The sequence below is a fragment of the Patagioenas fasciata genome, chromosome 17 (genome assembly GCF_037038585.1).
Source record: "Patagioenas fasciata isolate bPatFas1 chromosome 17, bPatFas1.hap1, whole genome shotgun sequence".
In the NCBI taxonomy this organism is placed as follows: Eukaryota; Metazoa; Chordata; class Aves; order Columbiformes; family Columbidae; genus Patagioenas; species Patagioenas fasciata.
Window position 1 is genome coordinate 4,264,607 of NC_092536.1, and position 21,075 is coordinate 4,285,681.

At 43.6% G+C, this 21,075-nt stretch overlaps 1 protein-coding gene across 13 annotated transcripts in view; it reads right to left on the bottom strand.

Annotated features, from left to right (window-relative positions):
- Nucleotides 1-21,075, bottom strand: part of KDM2B (lysine demethylase 2B) — a 112,112-nt gene that overhangs the window by 33,805 nt on the left and 57,232 nt on the right. For all 13 annotated transcript variants that reach the window (XM_065852003.2, XM_071815984.1, XM_065852002.2 and 10 more), the window contains 3 exons: nucleotides 17,898-18,024; nucleotides 10,065-10,519; nucleotides 3,791-3,877 (listed from right to left, as the gene is read on the bottom strand). In XM_065852003.2, coding sequence (XP_065708075.1) covers nucleotides 3,791-3,877; nucleotides 10,065-10,519; nucleotides 17,898-18,024 — 669 coding nt within the window. The remainder of the gene's footprint in view (nucleotides 1-3,790; nucleotides 3,878-10,064; nucleotides 10,520-17,897; nucleotides 18,025-21,075) is intronic.

Consider the following 21,075-nt stretch of genomic DNA (forward strand, 5'->3'; position numbering starts at 1 on the left):
GTTTGAGGCCCTGCTGTCTTCTCACACCACCCAGTCCATGTGCTAGGGATGGGGAAGGACTTAATTCAGATTATTTCTCCTCTTCAGCCACTGAAGAACTCACCATTTCAAGGCAGCAAACCCCATGGAGCTCTTCCTTTCCGACAGCAGACTACGACCGCAAAATCCTCACAGATAACTCGGCATTGCACCAGCACGGATAACTCACTGTTGCACAAATGCCCAACAAAGCAAGGGGACGCGGTTTACAAACCCCTGGCTGCAAAAACATGCTGCTGGGTCTGGAAGTGCGTGGACTCAGTCACCAGGACCAGCAGGTTCCAAATATCCCCTCTGTCCCACGTTTTGCATTTCGTGAGATGCCTAAATCAGGGTTGTTGTACATATCCCAGGATCCCTGGCAAAGTCAGATATTTTGGTACATGAACCATTATCAGAAACCAACATCACACAAATTCTCTATTACTGTAAAATAATAATGGTTCGTACATTTTACTACCAAACTTTCCGCTGAAGAAGTCACAGATCGTTATAAACATTAATTTCAGCTCAGAACCTCCCAGGATAGGAAACAGCATCTCCATCACAACAGCTCAAGGCATAGGAACATGCCCTGCCCCTCGTGCAGCACAAGGAGGCTGCAGCAGAGCCTCTCACTTCGTACACTAACCAAAAATCATCCAGTGTCACCCATTTATCTTCTCACAAAAAACATTTTTGATCATTATTTCTGTTTCAAGTAGTAGGTGGGTTGGTTTTTTTTACGAGTGAACCAACAGCCCCAAATGCCATTAGAAAAGGCAAACAGGAGCGACACAGCACGAAGCTACAAGTATGGATGGGTCTTTCACTGACTTAGTTTAAGGTCTCGCCCGTTAACACCTTATCCACCATGAACGGTGATTTGAGGGGAGTGAACACGTTTCTGCACCAAACCCCAGGATTTCACAGCCTTTTCGCAGCACAGAGCTGCGCACAGTTGGCACATCGCGCTAACGACACGTAAAAGAAACTGTGACTCCATTTCAAAGGGAAATATTATTTGCTGCTTCAAAAATCATTCAGATCATTAAAGGCTCGTTCTTCCAAAAGCAAGTCAACATAACTAAGCCTGCTCTTCCACAATGTGGATTATTCACATAGTTTAAGTCATTCTCTGTCTCTGCTCCAGGGACCTGTCTCTCCCTCTCCTCTCTGCTTTTCCTACTCCATTCCTTTCCAGCACTTGCCCCTCTCCTCATCCTGCTCTCTTGCTGTTTCTGGTCCCTTCCCCTCCTTTCTTTACATTCATTTCCATTTTCTTTGAAATGTTTTGGCATCTAATGCTGGCTTTATTCTTCCTTCTCCATCTGCTGTTCTTGTCGTTCTAAATATCTTCAGGAGCCTTCTCTTGGGAGAAAGCAAGAGCCACTTTTTCCATTTGTTACCTCCTCTTTCTGCATTTCAGTTCCCTTCTTTTACTTTACAGACGTGAAATCAGACAATCCTCGTTTCCCTGGAAGCTGATACATACACCAGCTACAACATCTTCTTTCCAGCCCCAGAAAGGTGGGTACCGTGCTGTGTTGAATCTGTCTCTCCTTTTGAACACGAGTATCTCAGGAAAGGTGTAAAGTATTGAGAATATATTACAAGAGCAATGCTACAGAAAGCAAACTCACCAGCAGGTTTTACTCCCCTGCCTTGTGCTCAGTGTTTGTGGAATCATTTGCCCATGGAGACTCGCTCCACCAGCCACAATCCAAATTTTAAAGGGAGTTTCCCGCTCCCTAAGGGTTTTATTCTCTGTAAAATCTTCTATTTCATTATCAGGACTTAAGAGGGAACAAAGCAGAAATAACCAAGCTCAGCTACCAGCACTGCCTTTATACAAATCTCCCCTATATTGTCTTCCCAATGTATTTTAATTTGGGACTCAAAGGCTCAACTCTAAGCCGTGTCTTCCCAGCCTTATTCCCAGACAAGGGGAAGAGCTGCACATTCAAGATGACATGGAGATTTGCCAGTTAGAAACCAACCAACAAAGTCCTTTGGGGAAACGTTCAGCCATATCCGCATATGTAGCTTTTAACTAAAACACAAGACATAATACAAACTGATCACAGATTAAGCAAAGTAAATACGAAGAGAACAGTGAAAGGATTCCTTCTGTTAGAAATTTTTGTTTGTTTCCAAACTTCAATCTAAAGCCTGCCTTTCTGTTAAGGTTTTCCTCATATTTGTTATTAGCTGAGGTGTGTGTTTGTTGTTACACATCAGCACTGGGGATGATGCCTCCTAGAGGTTTTTGCTTCCAGAAAGGGTAAAGGAAAATAAACAGCAGAAAGCTAAAAAAAGCCCTTGCAGTCAGCAAGGTGGATTTTGCAAAGAGGGAGAACATTTAAGTCACAAAAGCTACAAATCTTTTACAGTTACAGAAATAAAATGCAAGAAATGAAGCATTTATCAAGGATTCCAAACTACAGTGAACGAGAACATCAGCAAATGCCAACGCTTCTAAAAGCCTCTGAACGCTCAGATCCTCATTTCTACCACAAGCTCAAAAGATACAGCACAAGAGTCAGTTGTTTCTTGGCTTTGTTTTCTATGTTTCCTCTGGACACAGAGATGTTGCTTCATGCACTTGGCTGAGGAACAAGCAGTAGCTACCCAAGCACTAGAGAATCCGAGCTGCTCCTCTCAAGGTTTTCCATGTTGTTTTTAAACATAAAATGTTTTATACACAAAGCGCCTTCCCATGGATTTATTAGAAGCTAAAAGGGAAATACGTATTTAGCGAGATATGACTTATCTGAAATGTGCTCAGCTAAAACCCAAAAAGAAACCAGGCAGGAACACGATGTGCTCGTTCTGCCCCGTTCCTCTGGCACTTCGATGGTCGTGTCTCCTACTGCCCATGTGAAACCAGCAAATTCTCATGGCTACAAGTGATGATGTGCAAAGCCATGATAAGTGGCACAAAAAGTGAGAACAGGGAAAAGAATTCTCTCAGTTAATTAATTGAAAGTTATTTACAAAGATAACAACAACAGATTTTCAGATAGAAGCCTGACTTAAGCTGCCCGACCCTTTCAGCATTTCTAGAGAAATGATGTATTGTAAAACTAACTCGGTGAAAAATGAAAGTAAAAATAGAAGCGATAAGACATCTTCTAAATAAGCAAAGCTGCTTTTACAGCATGCTGGATAACTGGAGTGTGGTAAACATACCACTGTTATAAATAACATCCAGCCTTCTGACATTATTCTTTAGTTAATTATTTCAAACTCTTCATAAAGATCAACGAAGCAAACCTCACAGTTCTCTGGAAAGTGAATTACTCTGATATACAGGGACAGAAAACAACCCTCCACAGTTCCAGTGGCATGTTTGTGTAGAGAATTCAGGAGGTCTCACAGCGGGAGAGAAAAAACACCCTCTCATCCAAATAAAAGCGCTTACTAAGTGACCAGTTTGTAGGATTTACACTTAATTTAATTTTGCCCAAAATGTCACATCAACATTTTTAGATTTAACCACGACTAGTAAATGACCAAGGCATATCAAAGTTTTACACTGATTAGACAGGCCCAAACAAATTCTTTTAAAATGGAAACTCTTAACGATTCCTCCTTGCTGAGGTGCTTTCATGATCTTTAACACCTAATCATAAAACCATTAAAAATAACATTTCACCTTAAAAATGCCAGCAGCTGCCAAAGTATGATATACAGCACTTTGTCAGATTATAGAGAAATAAACACCAAGACCTAGCACAACAATAATCAGTGAATAATTGTGTCTCATTACCTTTGTGGTCTTCTTGGGCCAGCTGACCACAGGGACTCCCGAAATAGCAAGATTTTGGTCATCATCAGCATGTTCCTTCAGGATGTTCTGTTGTGAACGAAAAGGCCTTTGTTAACCAGAGAAATCTTTCTCCAACTGAAGAGCGCGGAGACTCACACGAGAATACCCCAATACCCCATGCTGCTGAGAGATGGAGCGACAAGATCTCTGTTGACTTGTTAACATGTCTGCAAGTTACTTTTGCTTCCAAACTTCACACTGGAACTCCCGCATCTGTCATTAAGATCCAAGATGTGAAGTTTCTTGTAAAGCAGACGGTGAAATCAGCCATGAATCACCTGGAGTATTACAGACTTCTCTAAAATTGGTGTGACAAATGAAAACCAAACACAAGTCAAAAGGAGGATTCTGCTGTGCTGCTGAACACTGAAACCCAAAAAAGCACTAATAGGTTAATGGGAAAGAAAAATGCTCCAAGAAAATAAACAAGGACTGCAGGTTGGAAATTACCTTGTAGGAGAATTTAGGAGATAACCACAGACAATGAAGTGCAACGGTGTTGCTCCCAAGTACACCAACTTCTTGGAAAAACCTTAATTAGACAACAATAGGCACTGGTCTCTCAGTCCCCAGCGCAGAGCTTTAATAATCAGAAATTTCACACACTATACAAAATAACTGTAAAACACAGTAATTGTTTTAATAGGAAGTGCAGCTGGAATTCATCTGTAATCATCCAACTAAAGCCCAGAGCACCACGGCATGTTCCAGGCCCCGAGAGCCTGTGCAGGCAGACTAGCAGCTAAACTCGGGTTTAAAGGAGCACCCCTGGGGCCGCTCAGGCCCTGTCGGATTCAGCCCAATTCCCCAGTCTCCGCTTAAATCAGAGATGCTTCACTAACAGCACCGGCACAGCGCTGCTGCTTCAGGTACGATCATCCCAGTAGGGCTGCTCTCAATACTGGTTAGTCTGAAAGCAGCTCCAATGACCAAAAGAAGCAAGACCAGTACAAGCCCAGCTTTGTCAGGCCAGCACTGTGGCTGCGCTTGGGAGCCTGCACAGGCACAGCCCAGCTGGTCAGGAGTAAAACACAGCTTGTCCCAGCCTGACTGGGCTGCAAAGCCCGTCTTGTACCTTCAACTGAATATTCTTGCAGTGAAACAGTGAACAACTTCTACATATGGACTAGTCACCGGTAAATTAACCCTTGGCCGAGCTGAGGTTAAGCGAGCACCTCTTTTCTCATGTCCTCTTTATTTTGAGATGGTGTTAGTTCTCGGTCCTAAAAATGGAAGGTGTTTTTAGTTTTCATAGCAAAGCCAACATTCTCCAGAACAAGGCAGCAGCTTGAGAGCCATATAAACACAGGACAAATTAATCCCTCTTTACTTTGCTACTCTTGGATTTGAAAGCTTGTAAGACAGAAAACCTTAACATTTCCACTAACGACTGTCAGAGACTCCGAGTTCAATAGAAAGCAGAGTATATTCCAAGAACTTGGCAGGATAATGAAGGTTTCTTGTTATCATATGTATCACGTGGCAATGTTACCCAAGAAGAAATGTAAAACTATGGCAGTTTATCATCTCAGCCAGCTGAAAACAATGGATGTCTGAGTAGCAGAACCATAACCAAGCCACGTTTGCAGTGCCTGGAGTGTCAAGTGTCAGCACACAACAGGCTGGGGAGGCAGAATTCTGTTCACCTGCTTACAAAATAAAACAACCCAAAAAAAGATAAAGAAAAGCCACGGGGCTCCAGTTAGACAAACAACATGATGCTCATCTAGCACAAAGCTGCCTGATTCATTACATTTACAGGCTGTGGTGACAACAGCAGGTTTGAAGGAAAGAAGCTGATTAAGTATGTAAGAATCCAGCTTAGCCATTAATTTCAAAAGCACAGCAAGTAATGGCTCCCTTGAAACGCGTTCGGTGGAAGGAGGTTTTTTCCCTGTCATCAGTATGAGAAGGGGGTAAGATTTCTTGGCAAGAAAAAGTAAGAACATATTTCAGTAGATATCATCTGTCTTGCACAAGAATCTTCTCCTGCTGCCAAGGAGTTGCGGATATTTGACAAACTCTTTTCTTCAAACTGAGTTTCTTTTGCCCCGATGGACTTCCAGAGCCTCTGCTGATGAGGGGCAGCATTTTTGCTTTGAAGTGGGGAAGGTCTGTGGCATTATTTGGAGGCAGATCTCACAATCCTGCTCCCCAAGAGCAGAAAAGGAATTACCTGCTGCTAAGAGAACAGAGGTGTTGTGTGCTGAAGTCAGAGGCTACGTACAGACAGGCAGCATTGGCAGAGTGTTTCATGTGGCTGCAGACTGTCACCATCAAAGGGCTGCTCAGCTCTACCTGTCCTGTGATGTGGGATGCAAACTACACCAAGGAGTAGGATGGTTACCTCTCCATTCTCTTCTTCATGTGTCAGTCCACCCCAGTTGCATCTTTAGTAGACTGACACACTATTTGGTAGCTAAATACGAAGTGGAGAAGCCACACAATGGAACTCTTCCAGTCCCCAAGGCCACCATCTAAGTCAAGTTACCTCTCAGTGATTTTTTTCCCTCCTCCTCTTCCTCATCAGTGTAGGTGCTTTTCTAACAGCTCCGTTGATACTTAATTTTTAAATTGGGAGCCAGAGTTGTTGTACTGTTTCATATTTCAAGTATATATGGAAAACAAGGTATGGGTGCAGGCTCCGTGTGCCACCAGCAGCAAGGATGTGGGGGCGACAGCTGCAGCATCTTTGGGCAGTCGCCAGCTCCACTCCAGCCCTGCCGTCCTCTCCCAGGGAGGGCACATTTATCTGCACAACAATTTCCCCTCGTGTTTGCTGCACACACAGCTCACACAGAGCCCACCCGCTCTGGATACAGACCAGGGCATCTCCTCGGCCGCTGGTTCAGCTGCCATCTGCTACGGTGCGACTGCTGCTGTCGGCAAGTGCTGTTTGGAGGCCTCCGAAGAAGCTCCTCTGGTGGTGAACGCGTCCCGTGCGACACAGCAGAGCTGCAGCCAATGAGATTTTCATTCCTTGTTTGAGCTGAGGGAAGAAGTGACCTGCTCCCCGAGCTAGGCCCATGTTATGCTCAGCGAATGAGCCTCCCCTGCGCTGCTGCACTCCATCGATCACGGTGATAAATGGGTTCTCAAGTCTGCAGAGGCATTAGCTCGGCACTTCTGGATTGCTGCGTCCCCACTAGATAGTGGCAGTGAGTTTGGAGCTTAGATGACGTGCGAGGAATTTATACAGTCTTAGTCTAGTTTTCAATCTCCCTCCCCATAAGGAAAATAAATTACTTCAAAGAGTCTCACCTACCTGACATTAAACAGCTGTGTACAGCTGTAGTTGTATTTACCCCTAAAAGCAGTAATCCAGTCACCCATCCTTTACTATATTCTTGCTCAGATGGTAAAGCAGGAGTTTTTTGTGAGTTACCCTGATTTGTTCTGTGAAACTTCACATCACTGAATAAAATGGTTTCCTTTCTCCAGCTTAACTACCCATATCCTGTTTTCTGAAAACATTAATTATCTTACTGAGAGACAGGGACATGTCATACAGGAAAGTTCCTGAGTGTTCTTTCATTAAGAAATAAAACTGCTACAATAAACACAGATTTATTTTCTTCAGGAATAAATTTGTTTAAGACTTTCCGAGCAGAGCAAGAGTTTTCAGGCTTTGTCAGAGCATGTTCTTGCTATGCATTTGTTAAAAATAGCTCTCAAATAGGTGCACTAGAAGGGTATTTTTTGTGGGATGTATTATAAACACATCACATGCCCAAAAGTCAGGTTGCTCATGAAATAAACCGTGTGAACATAGCCGAAAGCTCTGGATATTCACCACGGTGAGGTGAAGGTGCCAGGGTTCTGCTTGTGCTGTCAGCAAAATCCCCACATTATTTTCTGTACAAGTTGGAAAACTAGTAACAAAGTAAGAGGGAATATGATTTAGCAGCCAAGGAGATAAGTACTGATTCTGGCAAATGGACTGTATTCCTTCTTCTGCCATTATGTCTCTATGAGACACAGGGCAAACCTTGCAAATCAAGTTTCCACAGACAGACATGAACTGTATGTTCCTGCTCTTCCTCACACGTGGTTTGGGATCTGGATGCTAAAGATCAGAACTTCTGCTCTGCCGAAATGTTAAGCAATTACAGTTTCAACACCATTATCTTTTGCAAGTATCACTCTGAAATAATTCTAACTTTTCTGAAAATCATATCCGCGCCACGTAAAACCGGTATCCAAAGTTACGGTAACTTATTTAAGTTCTTCAACAGTTCTTTAGATGCTGTCCAAGAAAATGTTTGAGTTAATGTCCTTTTAAAGGTCTTGCTCTGACTAATCAGTCACAGGCTCACCAAACATACAGAGGTGACTCCAGAGAAAACAATTCTGCAGCATGCATGTTTAGATGTGGTCACAGGCTCTTTAACCAGCAGGGAACCATAAATATCCAGATGCTCGGCTACATCCTCATGGTTACAGTGTGTGCTGGCAAGGAAAGAGCATTCAGAAGCAGGCAGTTATCAAAGGAGATGGAACATTGAGACTGCAACTCCGCAAGATGCATCAAATTATCTGGCAGATGCCCACTCAATACCAATTCAAGCACAATATCACCAAAAATGACACTGCTCGAGCCTATTTCTAAATGTCCATCTGCAGTTCTCCATCTCTGTAGCTAGTGAATCCGCTACCCTGGAGAGGAATATGAAAACATATCCTCCTACACAGTGCTTTCAACCAGACCCACAGATGGCATCTTGCCGTGTTCTAGTAAGATGTCTCACAGTATGTCATCAGAAGAGCATGCGTGATCATTTCTGAACATCTGCACCGTTTATTACGTGCTGTACCCCTTTCTGGGATTTCAAGAAGGGACAGTTTATTTTCAAGTGAAAACTGGTGTGTGCATCAAGCTTGGAAAAGCAGCGCTACCATTCTTTCTGCTTTGCCGCAAATTCAACCCCTGCTCTTGAAGCTTCATTTTGATTTGTTATTAGAGGACGGCCGATCACACAGCGAGCCAGCGAATCTACAGCCACAACTTCAGGCACATGGGTCCACTTTCATACACAAAGCGGCTGATTTTGTGAGGCTTTCTGAGCGCTCGTGGTTTCCCAAAACGAGGGCCGTGTATCACACTTGCAGGCTCCAATGGTGTGGAATATGGTTCCACTGCACACTGCAGGCTCCAATACTGTGGAATACAGTTCCACTGCACACTGGATATGTTCAGCCCTCTTTAACTGCCTTTGAAGCCTTTGCTAAGCAGCTGTTACACGACTTGCACTCAAAAAGCACAGGCTCCCCTTCCACCACACAAACACGGATTTTTCCCCTTTCACAGCTCTTGTGTACAGAACATGTGGCTGAAGAACCATCCTGCACCCAGAACAGCGCAAACCCAGCACTCCAAACACAAGACCCCAATCAATATTGCTGTGGTACTGGACCTGAGGAGGACAGGCTGACAGATTTAGCCTTATTTGACAAGTCTCAACAAAGTTACAAGAGTACGTTGCTCTGGGCTTTGTTAAAAAATTAATTAATGTGCCTATTTTATATAATGTGAAAACAAGGCAGAGCAAATCTAACCAAGTTCTGCAAAGCGATGCCACAGCTCCAAGGCAAGGCTGGGACTAGAAGCAGCAAGGCCGTGCTGCTCTGAATTGGTCCCTAGGTCAGGTGGGGTATATTCCAGTATATTACAAATTTAAAGAGAAGTTCTGTCACTAGTGAGCACTCACTCCTCACACCATCTCCAAAACCAGTGGAGAATAATTACCAACCTATAGAGGGCAATGGAAGAAAAGAAAATGAAAAGGTGAAAGGAAAAAAAAGCAACTGAAAATGTTAGGCAATATACTTTCTGCATTACAAGAGTTTATATTTTGTATGTGTCAGTTCAGAAGGTACTCCAGAAAGATACCAGACCAAAAAGGGCAGATGAAGACTATAAATATAAGCAGACTTTCTGAGGTAAAATATTTACACATGGGACATAACAAGCGCTAAACTATGAGAGGATCTAAACTGTCGGCCACTGCTGTGGTCAGAAAGGACTGGATGGATTAAACCAGATGCAAACAGCCACCTCCCCAGTGCAGAGATGGCTCCTGTCAGGGGCAGAAGCTCCCTCTCTGTGGCACAGCAGCTGCCATCCCTCTGCTGGAGAACTTCACTCTCTGGTCTCCTGCTGTCTCCTCTACCCCCAGAACACAGTTTGTGTGGATCAACAACATATCGCACCCACCTTCATGTCCTCCAGGAGAGCCTGCGGGTCCTCGATGCCTTCTGGAACACACTTCTTGTTCTCTGGGAGAGATTCAAGCTTTTCCACCAGGGCTTTTAAACCCTTCAGTTCAAATTCTGTGAGGTGAGTCCATTTGGTTGAAACTTCTGTAGCTGGAGACCCCGTTGGTGTTTTGGGATAGTCCGTGGGGGTCGTTGATTTTACGCTGTCGTCTGACTCGTTAGACAAAGTTCTTTTCAGGTATCTCATTACCGTGGCTTTTTGTTTTCTTCCTGTGCCCTCCTTGCCGTCGGAGTGGGTGCTGTTGGGCGAGGAGGAGCCATCCACCAAGGATTTAGAGTTTTTATCCAAACTGTCATCCTTCTCCTCCCGGATCTGGGCATCACAAGATTCTTCATCCATGTCTAACCACGAATCTGAGGAATAGCTGTCTGTGCTGCGTTTTCTTTTTGCATCTGAAAGTTAGAAAAAGAATGCTGAATTTTTTACCCACTCTAACTCGTAGCTTCAACACTTCTCTGGCACTGGTGTTAGGTGCTGCCTGTTCAAAAGGGCACTGGGTAATGCCCAGTGTGTGACAGGAACAGGCTTGATTCAGCTCATTTTTCATTTGGGGGGGTTGTTTGTTTTAATGCTGGTTTTCATTAACATCTACTCAGTTCAAATGACTGGGAAACATTTAGGGAAAAATTATGCTTTCTTCAAAGCTTCAGTCCTCTATGCCTTCAATTAAGACTAGGCAGAGCTCTTAAGTCACACACAATTAATTTTCCTGCAAATCCGAAAGAGACCAGATTCAGCAGCCTTGCAGCTTTAAGAGGGGAGTTAGCACAGAGAGAGGAGGGGAAAACGATGGGAGAAAGCACGTTAAAATGCTGTACATCATCCTTCTCCCAGAACTCTGCACAGCACCAAATCAACTTCTCAATACTTTTTGTGAGAAACTGTCGGCAAAACAAGAACCCCCACTTGTTAGCGCATGAATACTCACTGCTCTGCTGAGACAGAACATTACAATTATGCTTATTTTACAGACGAGAGGTCTAAATACACTGAGAAATGCAGGGACTGTCACAGAGCTACATGATACTGTTTTTAACGCCGTCCCTGATACATTCCAGGTACTTCTCAGGAAAATTTAAGGCCAAGTTTCCGAGTGTAAAGAACTATTAACCTTAGTTTTACACCAGGATTTTCCCTAAAAATGCCAAGTATTACCCAGCTCAGCGAAATCAAGCAGTGAAAGCAATGTAGGAAACTAGTGGCCAACATTCCCTACAGCACACATCTTTTCTTATTTATTAGATGCAATTTCCTTTGCTAAGTGAGCAACACTGAATGCAGGCTAGCAACAGCAGGAATTTCTGTGGAAAATACAGTTAACACTGGTAACACCCAGTTAAGTCAATGTGAATTTTAATACTGGCTGAAATGGGTATGAGATCAAGCTGCAAACAAAAACACTCTGCAAAGGAAACAGAAGTCATACAAGTGAGCGAACAATTCATGAAAAGTTCCTTTCACAGCTTCCACGCTTCGCAATGCAGTCGCTTTGGTTTAGGACAATGTGAATCATGCTCAAGGAAGGATTAAATGGACATAGAAGAAAAAGCTCAGCATCCGGTTGTTTAACAGCGAGATTCAAAACAAACGCTGAAGGCCAGTTCCAAGCTGCCAAATCCATCCTCATCACAGAGAAACTCCTTGTCTCTTGCATAGTCTGTAGCATCTTCTTGCAAAATATACATGTTATTTGTCAGCTGGGTTGTTACCAAGATGGAACAGGCAGGGGCAGAGTCGCTGCTTAGAAGTGCGGGTTCAAATGAAAACTCTGAAGGCCAAACGCGCCTCTGTGCATCAGTTAGCATGAGAGATACGGGTTGGCCGTTTGATACTTCTCAGGGTAGAAGTGCTCTTGCTACCATGTCTGCAAAAATCCAGCATCTCTGTCCAGTCTACTCCTTCAGTCACGTTTGTATTTTTCCTCAGAACCAAAATAGCCATAAAATGAGTCCTGAAAGGCACATCTAAGCAGAAAAGCCTGTGAAAAGACAGCAGTCGCAAAACACCCCAGCTCCCAGTGAGGCTGGGCACAGCGGCTCCATCACAGGGCAGGCCGGCTCCCTCCTGCATCCCTCCAAAAAGCTGCATGGTGAAGAAGCCCAGCAGTTTATTTTGTGTACTGAGGCGGCATGCAGCACTCCAAACCAGCTCCTCCCTCTGCTCTGTGCTAAACACCCCCACGCTTCTCTTAGAAAAATAAACAGGATTAGAAAACACCTTAACCAGAACATTTAAAGCCCACTAGGTTATCCAACTTTTATCTAACACTGTTTTTTCCTTTGTCCACAGTAGCCAGCACACTCACCCACCTCCATGGGCTATATAATCAGCTTATGTCATTCTCCCATTTTGCAGCTGAGGAAACAGATGCTTGGGAGAAAGCACGACTTGCTCATTGTCGCACATCAAATCTAGGGCAAAACCAGGAATCAGAATCCAGACTCTTGGGCCCAGGGCTGGAGCCCCTTCTCTCAGCCACACTGCCTTGGTGAACTACTTCACAGTTGACCAAAGCACAAAAGCCCAGCCTAGATGAGAGAAAACGCCACTGATCAAACAGAAGGTGAAGGCAGATACACATCCCTATGCTACCAGCACGGCATCATTAACAGAAATCGGTATAAATCCACACAAAGAAACTCATGTTTGTGTCTTTCTATGCTGTGGCTACGCTAAACAGGAGCTAAGGGCTGTAACTGGGGCAAATCGCAGGTATAGATAAGGCCTAAAGAGAGGGAAGTCACGTTATGGAGGTGTGAGTAACTTACTCCAAGTAATGTTCTGGTGCTAAGAGCCTTCAGGAGAGATCTCTCCACTTTTTGCCTCTTGCTCTAATCTGTGGCAACAAAAGGCAGGAGCAGTGGCACACCAGGGCAGACCGGGGGCCTGTTCCCATCAGAAACAGGCGCACGGGGGGGCAGCAGTTGTGCTGTGCCAGCTGCCACCGGCTGGCTGTGCGGGACAGGCCCTGCCGTGCCAGCCACACCTGGGTACGGACAGACAAAAATAACCTACATCTGACCCCAAAATGAACTGTCACCAGACAGGTGCCCTGCTCTCTGCAGGCCTGGCAGTTACAGGATGCCTAATTTTACCTTTGGGGACAGGGCTTAACAAGCATACCCTGAAGTGTATGAGTCTGTTCTGGAGCACTGGGGGATTACAGGACTGTTGCACCATCAGATTAAGAGCGGACTGCTTTCAAAAGACAACTGTCTTGCTCCCACGGTTAATTTAAAAAAACAAAAACAAGGGAATCAATAATGGAAGGATAACTTCATGGTAAGAGAGGTTCAATTCTGTGTTTTCAAGTGTTTTGTTGTAATGCAACATGCCATGATTTTTATTCATTCATTTAAATGCAAACAGTATCTGACTGAGAGTTACTATGCTCTGAGCTGAAGTCCCACATAAACTTAATCTGCATTTACTCTGTCAAGAAGTGCATTTTAAACACTATGTTACCAGGGTTCCACTGACTTGGAGGGTTTGCATTTATAAAGTCTCCCCATGAAGAGCTCCTGCTCAGCACAACTGTGTTTGCTCTCCTGAGACACAGCAGCCAACACCAGCTCAGAACCCCAGTTTCTGAGCAGTTTTCCAGTCTGGGTTCCCACACAACTTTGTGCAAAAAGACCTTCACCCCTCTCCATCTCAAAACAACTAAAACCAGCTGGTGACAGAACTGGGTGAAGAGGAGAAGCACAGGGTTGACCACAGAATAAAGAGCTACAAATACCTTTTTTTTTCTATAGCAGTTCACTTCCCTGTGGTTCTGGGCAAATTACTTAACTTTTCCCACAGTTATCCACTTGTACAAGAAGGATAATTACACACAGTTTCTTTCCTTGCTGAAAAGCAACTTGCTGTATTACAGAACTTAAAAGAAAGGGAGAAGGGTGAGGTATAATTATGAAATCTTTCTAAAGCTTTTCAAACAGTCCAGTGTGTAACATCTACCTTGCCATTCCCAGCTCCAAACCCTGACACGGTGACTTGGGAGCAGCAGTTGCTGTTGGACTCCTAAAGACAGCAATGACATTTTCATTAGTGGAAAAGCCCCTGAGCACACTGGAAATGTATCACTGCACGGAGCGCTCCGCACGGAAATCACTCGATATAGTCTAGTACCTGTCTATCATAAGCAAATCTATTTAATCCCCTGAGAAGAGGAAGGAAAACAAAAAAAAGATGTGGCTCCTTCCCCATGCTAGAGGGCATATTTTTTTCATCCATCAGGCTTAACATACCATCCTGTTAAAATTTTAGCAATGAGAATCATAAAAGCTGCAGGCTACAAAAGCACATTTCTGAGAGCCCAGGATCTTCTCCACATTACTCTTGGCCAGCTCCCTCTCCAGATCCATCTCTCACTGAAGGTCAATTGCGGTTGAAAACATCCAGTACAGACTCATTCACGATAAGAGTAAAAATAATGAAGACGTATCCATGCCCAAACAGCGCTTGTTGGAATCTAGGAGCAAACCCAGATCAGATCCCTTTCTGATTTCAGCCAGCGGGACAAATGTCACAGCTGAGAGGGACAAGGAGAAGAAAGAAAGAGAGAGAGAGATTGTGCTTTTAGAGCAGCTGGGATTGCTGCCGTGCCACCATTCCCCCAATGTTTGCCCTTTGTGGAAGAGATCTGAACAAGGACAGGCTCACATACCAACCAGGAGGCAACTGCCTGAAAACTCATTCTGCGTTTGAAGAACGGGAAAGGAAACCACAACCAGCAGCTTCCAACTCATTCAGAATGGCAGATATTTTCATTTAGGAAGCAGGACACACAAGGTTTCAGCCTTGCCTACACTGAGGTGCTGGTGTGGTTGTGGGTTTTTTGTTTTGTTGTTTTTCCTGTTTGAAGTTTTGTGAATCAAGATGTTTAGAAAACAGAAATACAGTAAGACCACTGTATCAGTAGGTATATCAGAAAAGAAAGCAGCACTCCAGGGTGAAAAATAGCAAGTTCTAGCACCCAAAAGGAAAGGTAAAAAGTGAGCATTTAGAACAAACTATGTCAAGGAAATCACTCTTAAAAAACAGGAGAAACATGGAGATTATTCAAGAGAACTTTCTGAAAATGAATACAAGGATGCAAGGAATTTTTTATTAAACCAAAGAGGACAGAAGACAATTAAATCTATTGAAGGCTCTGCAGAGAAGTTAAGTACTTTGTTTCATTACTCTTTAAAGAGAATAATGGGAAATTCTTCGTCAAGGGATACTCTCTCATGGGAAATCAAGAAATCGCTTGCAGATAGAGAAGTCTCTAGGGAAGAGACAATTTAAGGACCTTAATAGTTCAGAAGAAAAGCTTAAAAACAAAGCAGCAGGGTTTTGGAACACTGACCTCATTTGGAACTCCCATCCCACAGCAGGTGAATGATATTAAGATACAGATAGCACAGAACAAACAAGTGTAATTCAAGGATTACAGTTTGTAGAGATTTGAGTCAAGAGGCTGGACACAGAGACCAGTTAAAAGACAAGACAAGCGTTTGAAACAGTATTACTCATGCAGAACAAAGCAGCGCAGCTTTGTGAAGGTAAATAATGTATCTTTACTCCTTTGAATTTGACAAATGTCAAAGTGAAAGATCCAGTAGATCTGGGCTTTTGAACCACAATCTACAGTTAAATAATTATTTTAAGGTTAAGATTCTGCCAAGAAATAAAAAGCACGTTTCTTAAAAAAAATAAAAAAGCATACATCTCTTGAAGAGAAAGGCCCTGGATGTCAGTGTCAGCGATTTTATCAGCACGTTAATACTCTGAAGTCAAGAGGCAGCAGGCAGGTGGATGAACTGCGCGCTGTCTGCAGGTACCACCCGCTCAGTAGCAAGAATCCATCCAGCCCAGGCAGCAACGACAGCTCAGGACCTGCCCAGCCAGACCCCCCCGCTGCACAGCAGGGCTGCAAGTCACGCCAGCTCCGTCCTACTCATCACTGTCATTTTTAGGTAGGGTTAATTTTCAGTCAGACCACTGAACTGACTCAGCTCACTGTAGCTCAAAATGGCCATGAGACCAGGACCAAACAACAGCAAAGCAGGTTCATATTCACGTTCCGCTAGATCAACAACTGAAGCCACCACAGGAGACAAGACCCTAACCATGTCACCACCAAATAATTTTCCAAATAGCCAGGCTCCCTCTCCTGATGCTTTCTTTGGTGATGCAAAACAATCCTTTTCCCTCCAGACACCAGACATTGATGTTCCCAATGAGCTTCTTTATGATCTGAGTATCTCTCAGCTGGACTGATGCACATTTTGTGGGGATCCCCAAACCATCATCAGTAATTACTGAGCTGGGCTGGAATTCACACTGGTGATTTAGCTGGAAAAGGTCCCATCTCAATGTTCCCAACCATCCATTCTCCACATCTGGTTTGTTATGACATGCCACCCCCGCCATCTGGCACCCCCACGCTGTCTCTAGGATGAGCCTCCTTCCATGCCCGCGCTTTAGACAACAGGAAGTTGTTCCTTATTTTCCAACAAATGCAGTTACCAGAGTTTTGTCGCGGCTTTATGAAGAGCCGATTCAAGGCATTAATCCATCCTTTCCTCTACGATGATCTTTATACAACGAGAAAATGTCCCCCCCACAGAGCTCCTGCTTAACTTCCCCTTCTGACCAGGGTCTCACACAACTTAGGAGAGACGCAAAATGTGAAGCACCCAAATTCCAAGTGACCCAAATAAATCGCCCTGGCCTATCTACACAGACTATTAGTTACCTCAAGCTATTCGCGGTCAATAAAACTCGCTGGAGAGCGATGTCTGCCCATAACCCCTTCAATCCCTTCTCCTAAGAATTACACCAGCAGGTCAGCATCTCCCTCCTCTCCCCAGAACCCGGGGCAGTTTCAGCCATGCCAGTTCACTCCAAGTGGCACCTCAGGGAGCAGGAGGCACAGAAATACTTTAATCCTCCTCCACACTTAATGCATATCAGTTAAGAATTAGCTGGCGCTTGTGCTACTAAAGCCATTCTGTGCCTAAAAGCAGGGAGGCAACATGGCCCGCTGCCTTGTGCCATTAAAGGAGGAAAAAGAGAGGAGTTCAGCCAGGCAACAACTGGAATTGTCACACGCTGATGTAGAGCTCACATCAGTGCCAAGGTAACGCCTGCCCACTTCAGGCACATCTATCCATCTCCGCTATAGTCCATTTTCAGCTATTGCAAAGGTTTCTGAGACCTCCCTGCACTCAGGTTACAGATTGTGTAGATTTGCGTACGTGTTTTCTTGGTTTTGTTATCCTGCAGAACTGGAAGTCAGTCACCAAACAGAGAGAACGAAAGTAGAGATTAAAGAGAAAGAAGCCAGGTTGAATGACCGTAACGCATTCTGTAGAGGAGTTGCTCTATAAAACGACTAAATATCCATCCCACCAGTGCACATTTGCAATGCACACATTTCTGTCTACTAAGGTACTGTGCCAAACACAGCAGTAAATCCTCAATTGTTTGGCAGATCATCTCAACACAAACATTACTGAAACCAAGGAACAAATGTATCCAAAAGATTATTTTTCTGGGATCCACTTGCTAAGGGAATGCTCAATAAATATAATTCCAAGTAGGCTGGTACTTCATGGAAATGCTTAAGAGTCAAAACCTTCCCCATCCCAAAATAAACAGTTCATTAGAATTTCTACAGTTCTCCAGTTCAATCTACGATCTGCTCTGCAGAACCCAAAGCAGTAACCAGCCCAAGGTGCGAGCACCAGCTCTGAATCCGCGCTCAAAGGATTCACTCACCAATTACCATTGATTCTCTCTGGTACTCTTTGCTGAGGTGGCAGCGCTGGGTCACACAGGACACGTATCTCTCCAGAACATACCAGCACATTTCATAGTAGAAAGGATAGCGGAATTTGGCGTGCACCTGAAAGGAAGAGCGAGACTGTCAGTCCCCGGGAAGGGCGAGAAGTTTGCAGTGCAAGGGCCGGTGCGTTCCCGGCGTGTTATCGGGAGCACAAACAGGATCGCGGGAGGGGGAGGGAGCGGCGGGAGCGAGCAGGATGCCGGCAGCATACGGAATGAGGAGCCTGCCTGCCAGGAGAGACTCGTTTTGTGCTTCACTAATTTGTATCCTCTTGGGGGGGTGGGAGAGGAAGGGTTTGTGTGCTTGTGAAATCACGGACCTGGTGGGTAGCCCCTACAGCATGTTCTACCTGCTGTATAGACATAGGGTGGTCACGGACAGATGTCAGGCACTAAAACTCCAGTTAAACCAAAGGGGTGGGTTTTTTTATTTTTAATTTATTTCCTAACCACTATCACATGATTTCTATCAAAATGGCAACATTACCTAACATGAGGCAAGAAGGAAATACATATTTTTCAATTATGGTCTTCACAACAATCTCATTAAACAAATAAACACACAAATTATTGATTATTGATAACAACACACTAAAAGTAAAAATCCCTTATGTGGTTTACACTTAATATTTCGGTAGCAAGTTCGCTTTGGCCACAAACAGAATAGAAAAGCAGGATTTTGACAAAAAATCCTGTCAAGCTGTGCACTTTTTCTTACATCTCAGACCTGTTGTTCTCACACAAGAAGCCCATTCTCCAACACTATGTATTTTTGAGATTATTTCAGATTCAAAAGAAAACAAAGCGAGTTTCCTTCTCTTCTAGCATAGTTTTTCTACCTATGGGAGGTCACTGTACCAAAGAAGAATCTGAGAAGATCCTAAGATGCAAGAACATACGTGTATTTATTGTGATTTGTTAAAAATGGATGCCATGCATCTTGTATGCGCTTGTACTTACACTGCACACTTCTTTCTCCTGGTGGCACAGAGATCTGCATTTGCAGGTTGCAGGCATTGAACTGGGGTTATAGGAGCTGCTTTAAGACACTCTACGCATATTAACTGCTCACCTAGCCTAGAGGTGTCTCCCCACCTCTAATGAAAAGCTGAACTGTACCAGAAAGGAGCATTATCTTAGAAAGCCCATTAAAAACACAACCAAACAAACAAAAACCCACCAAAATAACAACTCAAAACTCCAAAGTCTAAACAGAGCCACTAACCCAGCACCTGGAAGCTCAGACTCAGCTCTGCAAAGCAGGCACTGTCAAAATAACCACGTGGTAAGGAAAAAATCCACTTGAGCATATGGGTGACTTACTAGAACTCCTGTCTTTGAAAACTGTTCCCAAGATGGGCAGTCAAAGAACTTTCCCCTTTCCCAGGGCACAGGAAATGCAAGCATTTTAACAGTAAAACAAAATGTAACGAATGGAAAATACATGGTATTGTCCCACTAAATGTATCACAATGTAGGATTTAAATTCTCCATTTCAATTTCCAAAAGTTAAGATCTCTTAAATTCAACACAAATGTAGCTGGCGAACGTGAACTGTGTGTTGATACGGGTCGTGCATCCAGCCGTGGTGCGGTTTTTCAAACGTTTCCCTGCATTGCTTGTTACAAATCACATATACCAATAAAAAGGAGGAAAAAAGAAAAGAAGGCAAAAACCAACCAACCAACATCCCCCTAAATGTGAGAACATTTAACCCCTGGGCCTTTTTGCATTGGAGAATATTTGTCCTTCGGTTTAGTTATTTGTCATAAGGAAGAGATCAAGTCACTTATCACTATTATGGAACACAGGGGAAATCAGCCATGCTAAAATATACGCTAATAAAGGAACTCAAATTTTTCCAAGAGAGCACTGCAGGAAACAAAATTTGCAAAGAATTGACTTACAAACAGGAGGCGCCTTCCACCCCTCAGCCTTCAAAAGGTTTTCAGCCACATGCCTGGGAATATTAAAGACATCATTGCTCAACATTTGTTGACAGATTCTGAGCTTCACCAAATTTAGCTGTTACCAATGTTAATTCAATGTGAAAGACAAGGCAGTAATGCATGCAGTGCTCCCATTATGTTTATCAATCTTTAATATTCAATTTGAGTTCCTAATTGCCTCGCTATCAACGTTCCAACCCACAGCAAATCCCTCCATGCCTCTGGAATTCACTGTTTGCCTGCGAAGGCTCCGCGTTTACAGATCTGCAGATGTAAGAGCTACCGCGTGTAGCAAGAGATACTGTGCAAAGATCTACGGGGCCTTTTGTCAGTAAAGCACATCCAACAGTGCTTTGAAAATCTTTCAAAGTTTGCCTTATGGAAAAGTAGAGAGGAATAAGTTCTTTACAATCTCCTTGGACGTTTATTAACTGCAGTGGATGCGAACTGCATTAGGTACATGTCTGTGGTTTTTTCACGGTACGGTTATGGTCAAATGAACTCTTATGGCAAGGGGGGAAGGAATAAAAAAAAGAAAGAAAATAGAAGTGCTCTGTGATGAATTTGAAGTGTAATATCTGATATGGGCACTGCCAGAGGACTAAATCCCACACTAGAGCATCTAATAGGCATTTCCAGCCCTAACTTCTGTGATTAATAATTTACAATCCACTGAATAAATTTTTTAATTATTCTTGTACAGTGAGAAAAACCCTCTCTGGGATATGATCTATTTCTTCAGCTCAAAGTGGAATTATTTTAGAGACTTATATCCCCCTCCAAAACCAGAACAAAACCCCTAAGAAAGGCATGGCCTTTTCCTTAAGAAAGTATTAGCCTCTTCCACAGTGTCTATCAAAATAATTACAAACTCCACTTGTGTTTAATCAATCTAATCACAATATTGAAAACCAGTTTATATTAATCTATCCACTTAAACCGCTATCTGACATTCCAGAAAACCAAATCAGTAGCGAACACCATCATCTGTGAGTGACCACCTTACGTGTATATTTTGAGGGCTTTTGTCTCTATCCACGTGCAAATATTTGAACACAGTTAAATTTAGACGAGTTGGGAGTAAGTTTGACACGTTCTTCCTCTTGGGCAATGAGAACTGTAACAGCCCTGCGCCGAGACGATCAATCTCTGCACGGCAGCGG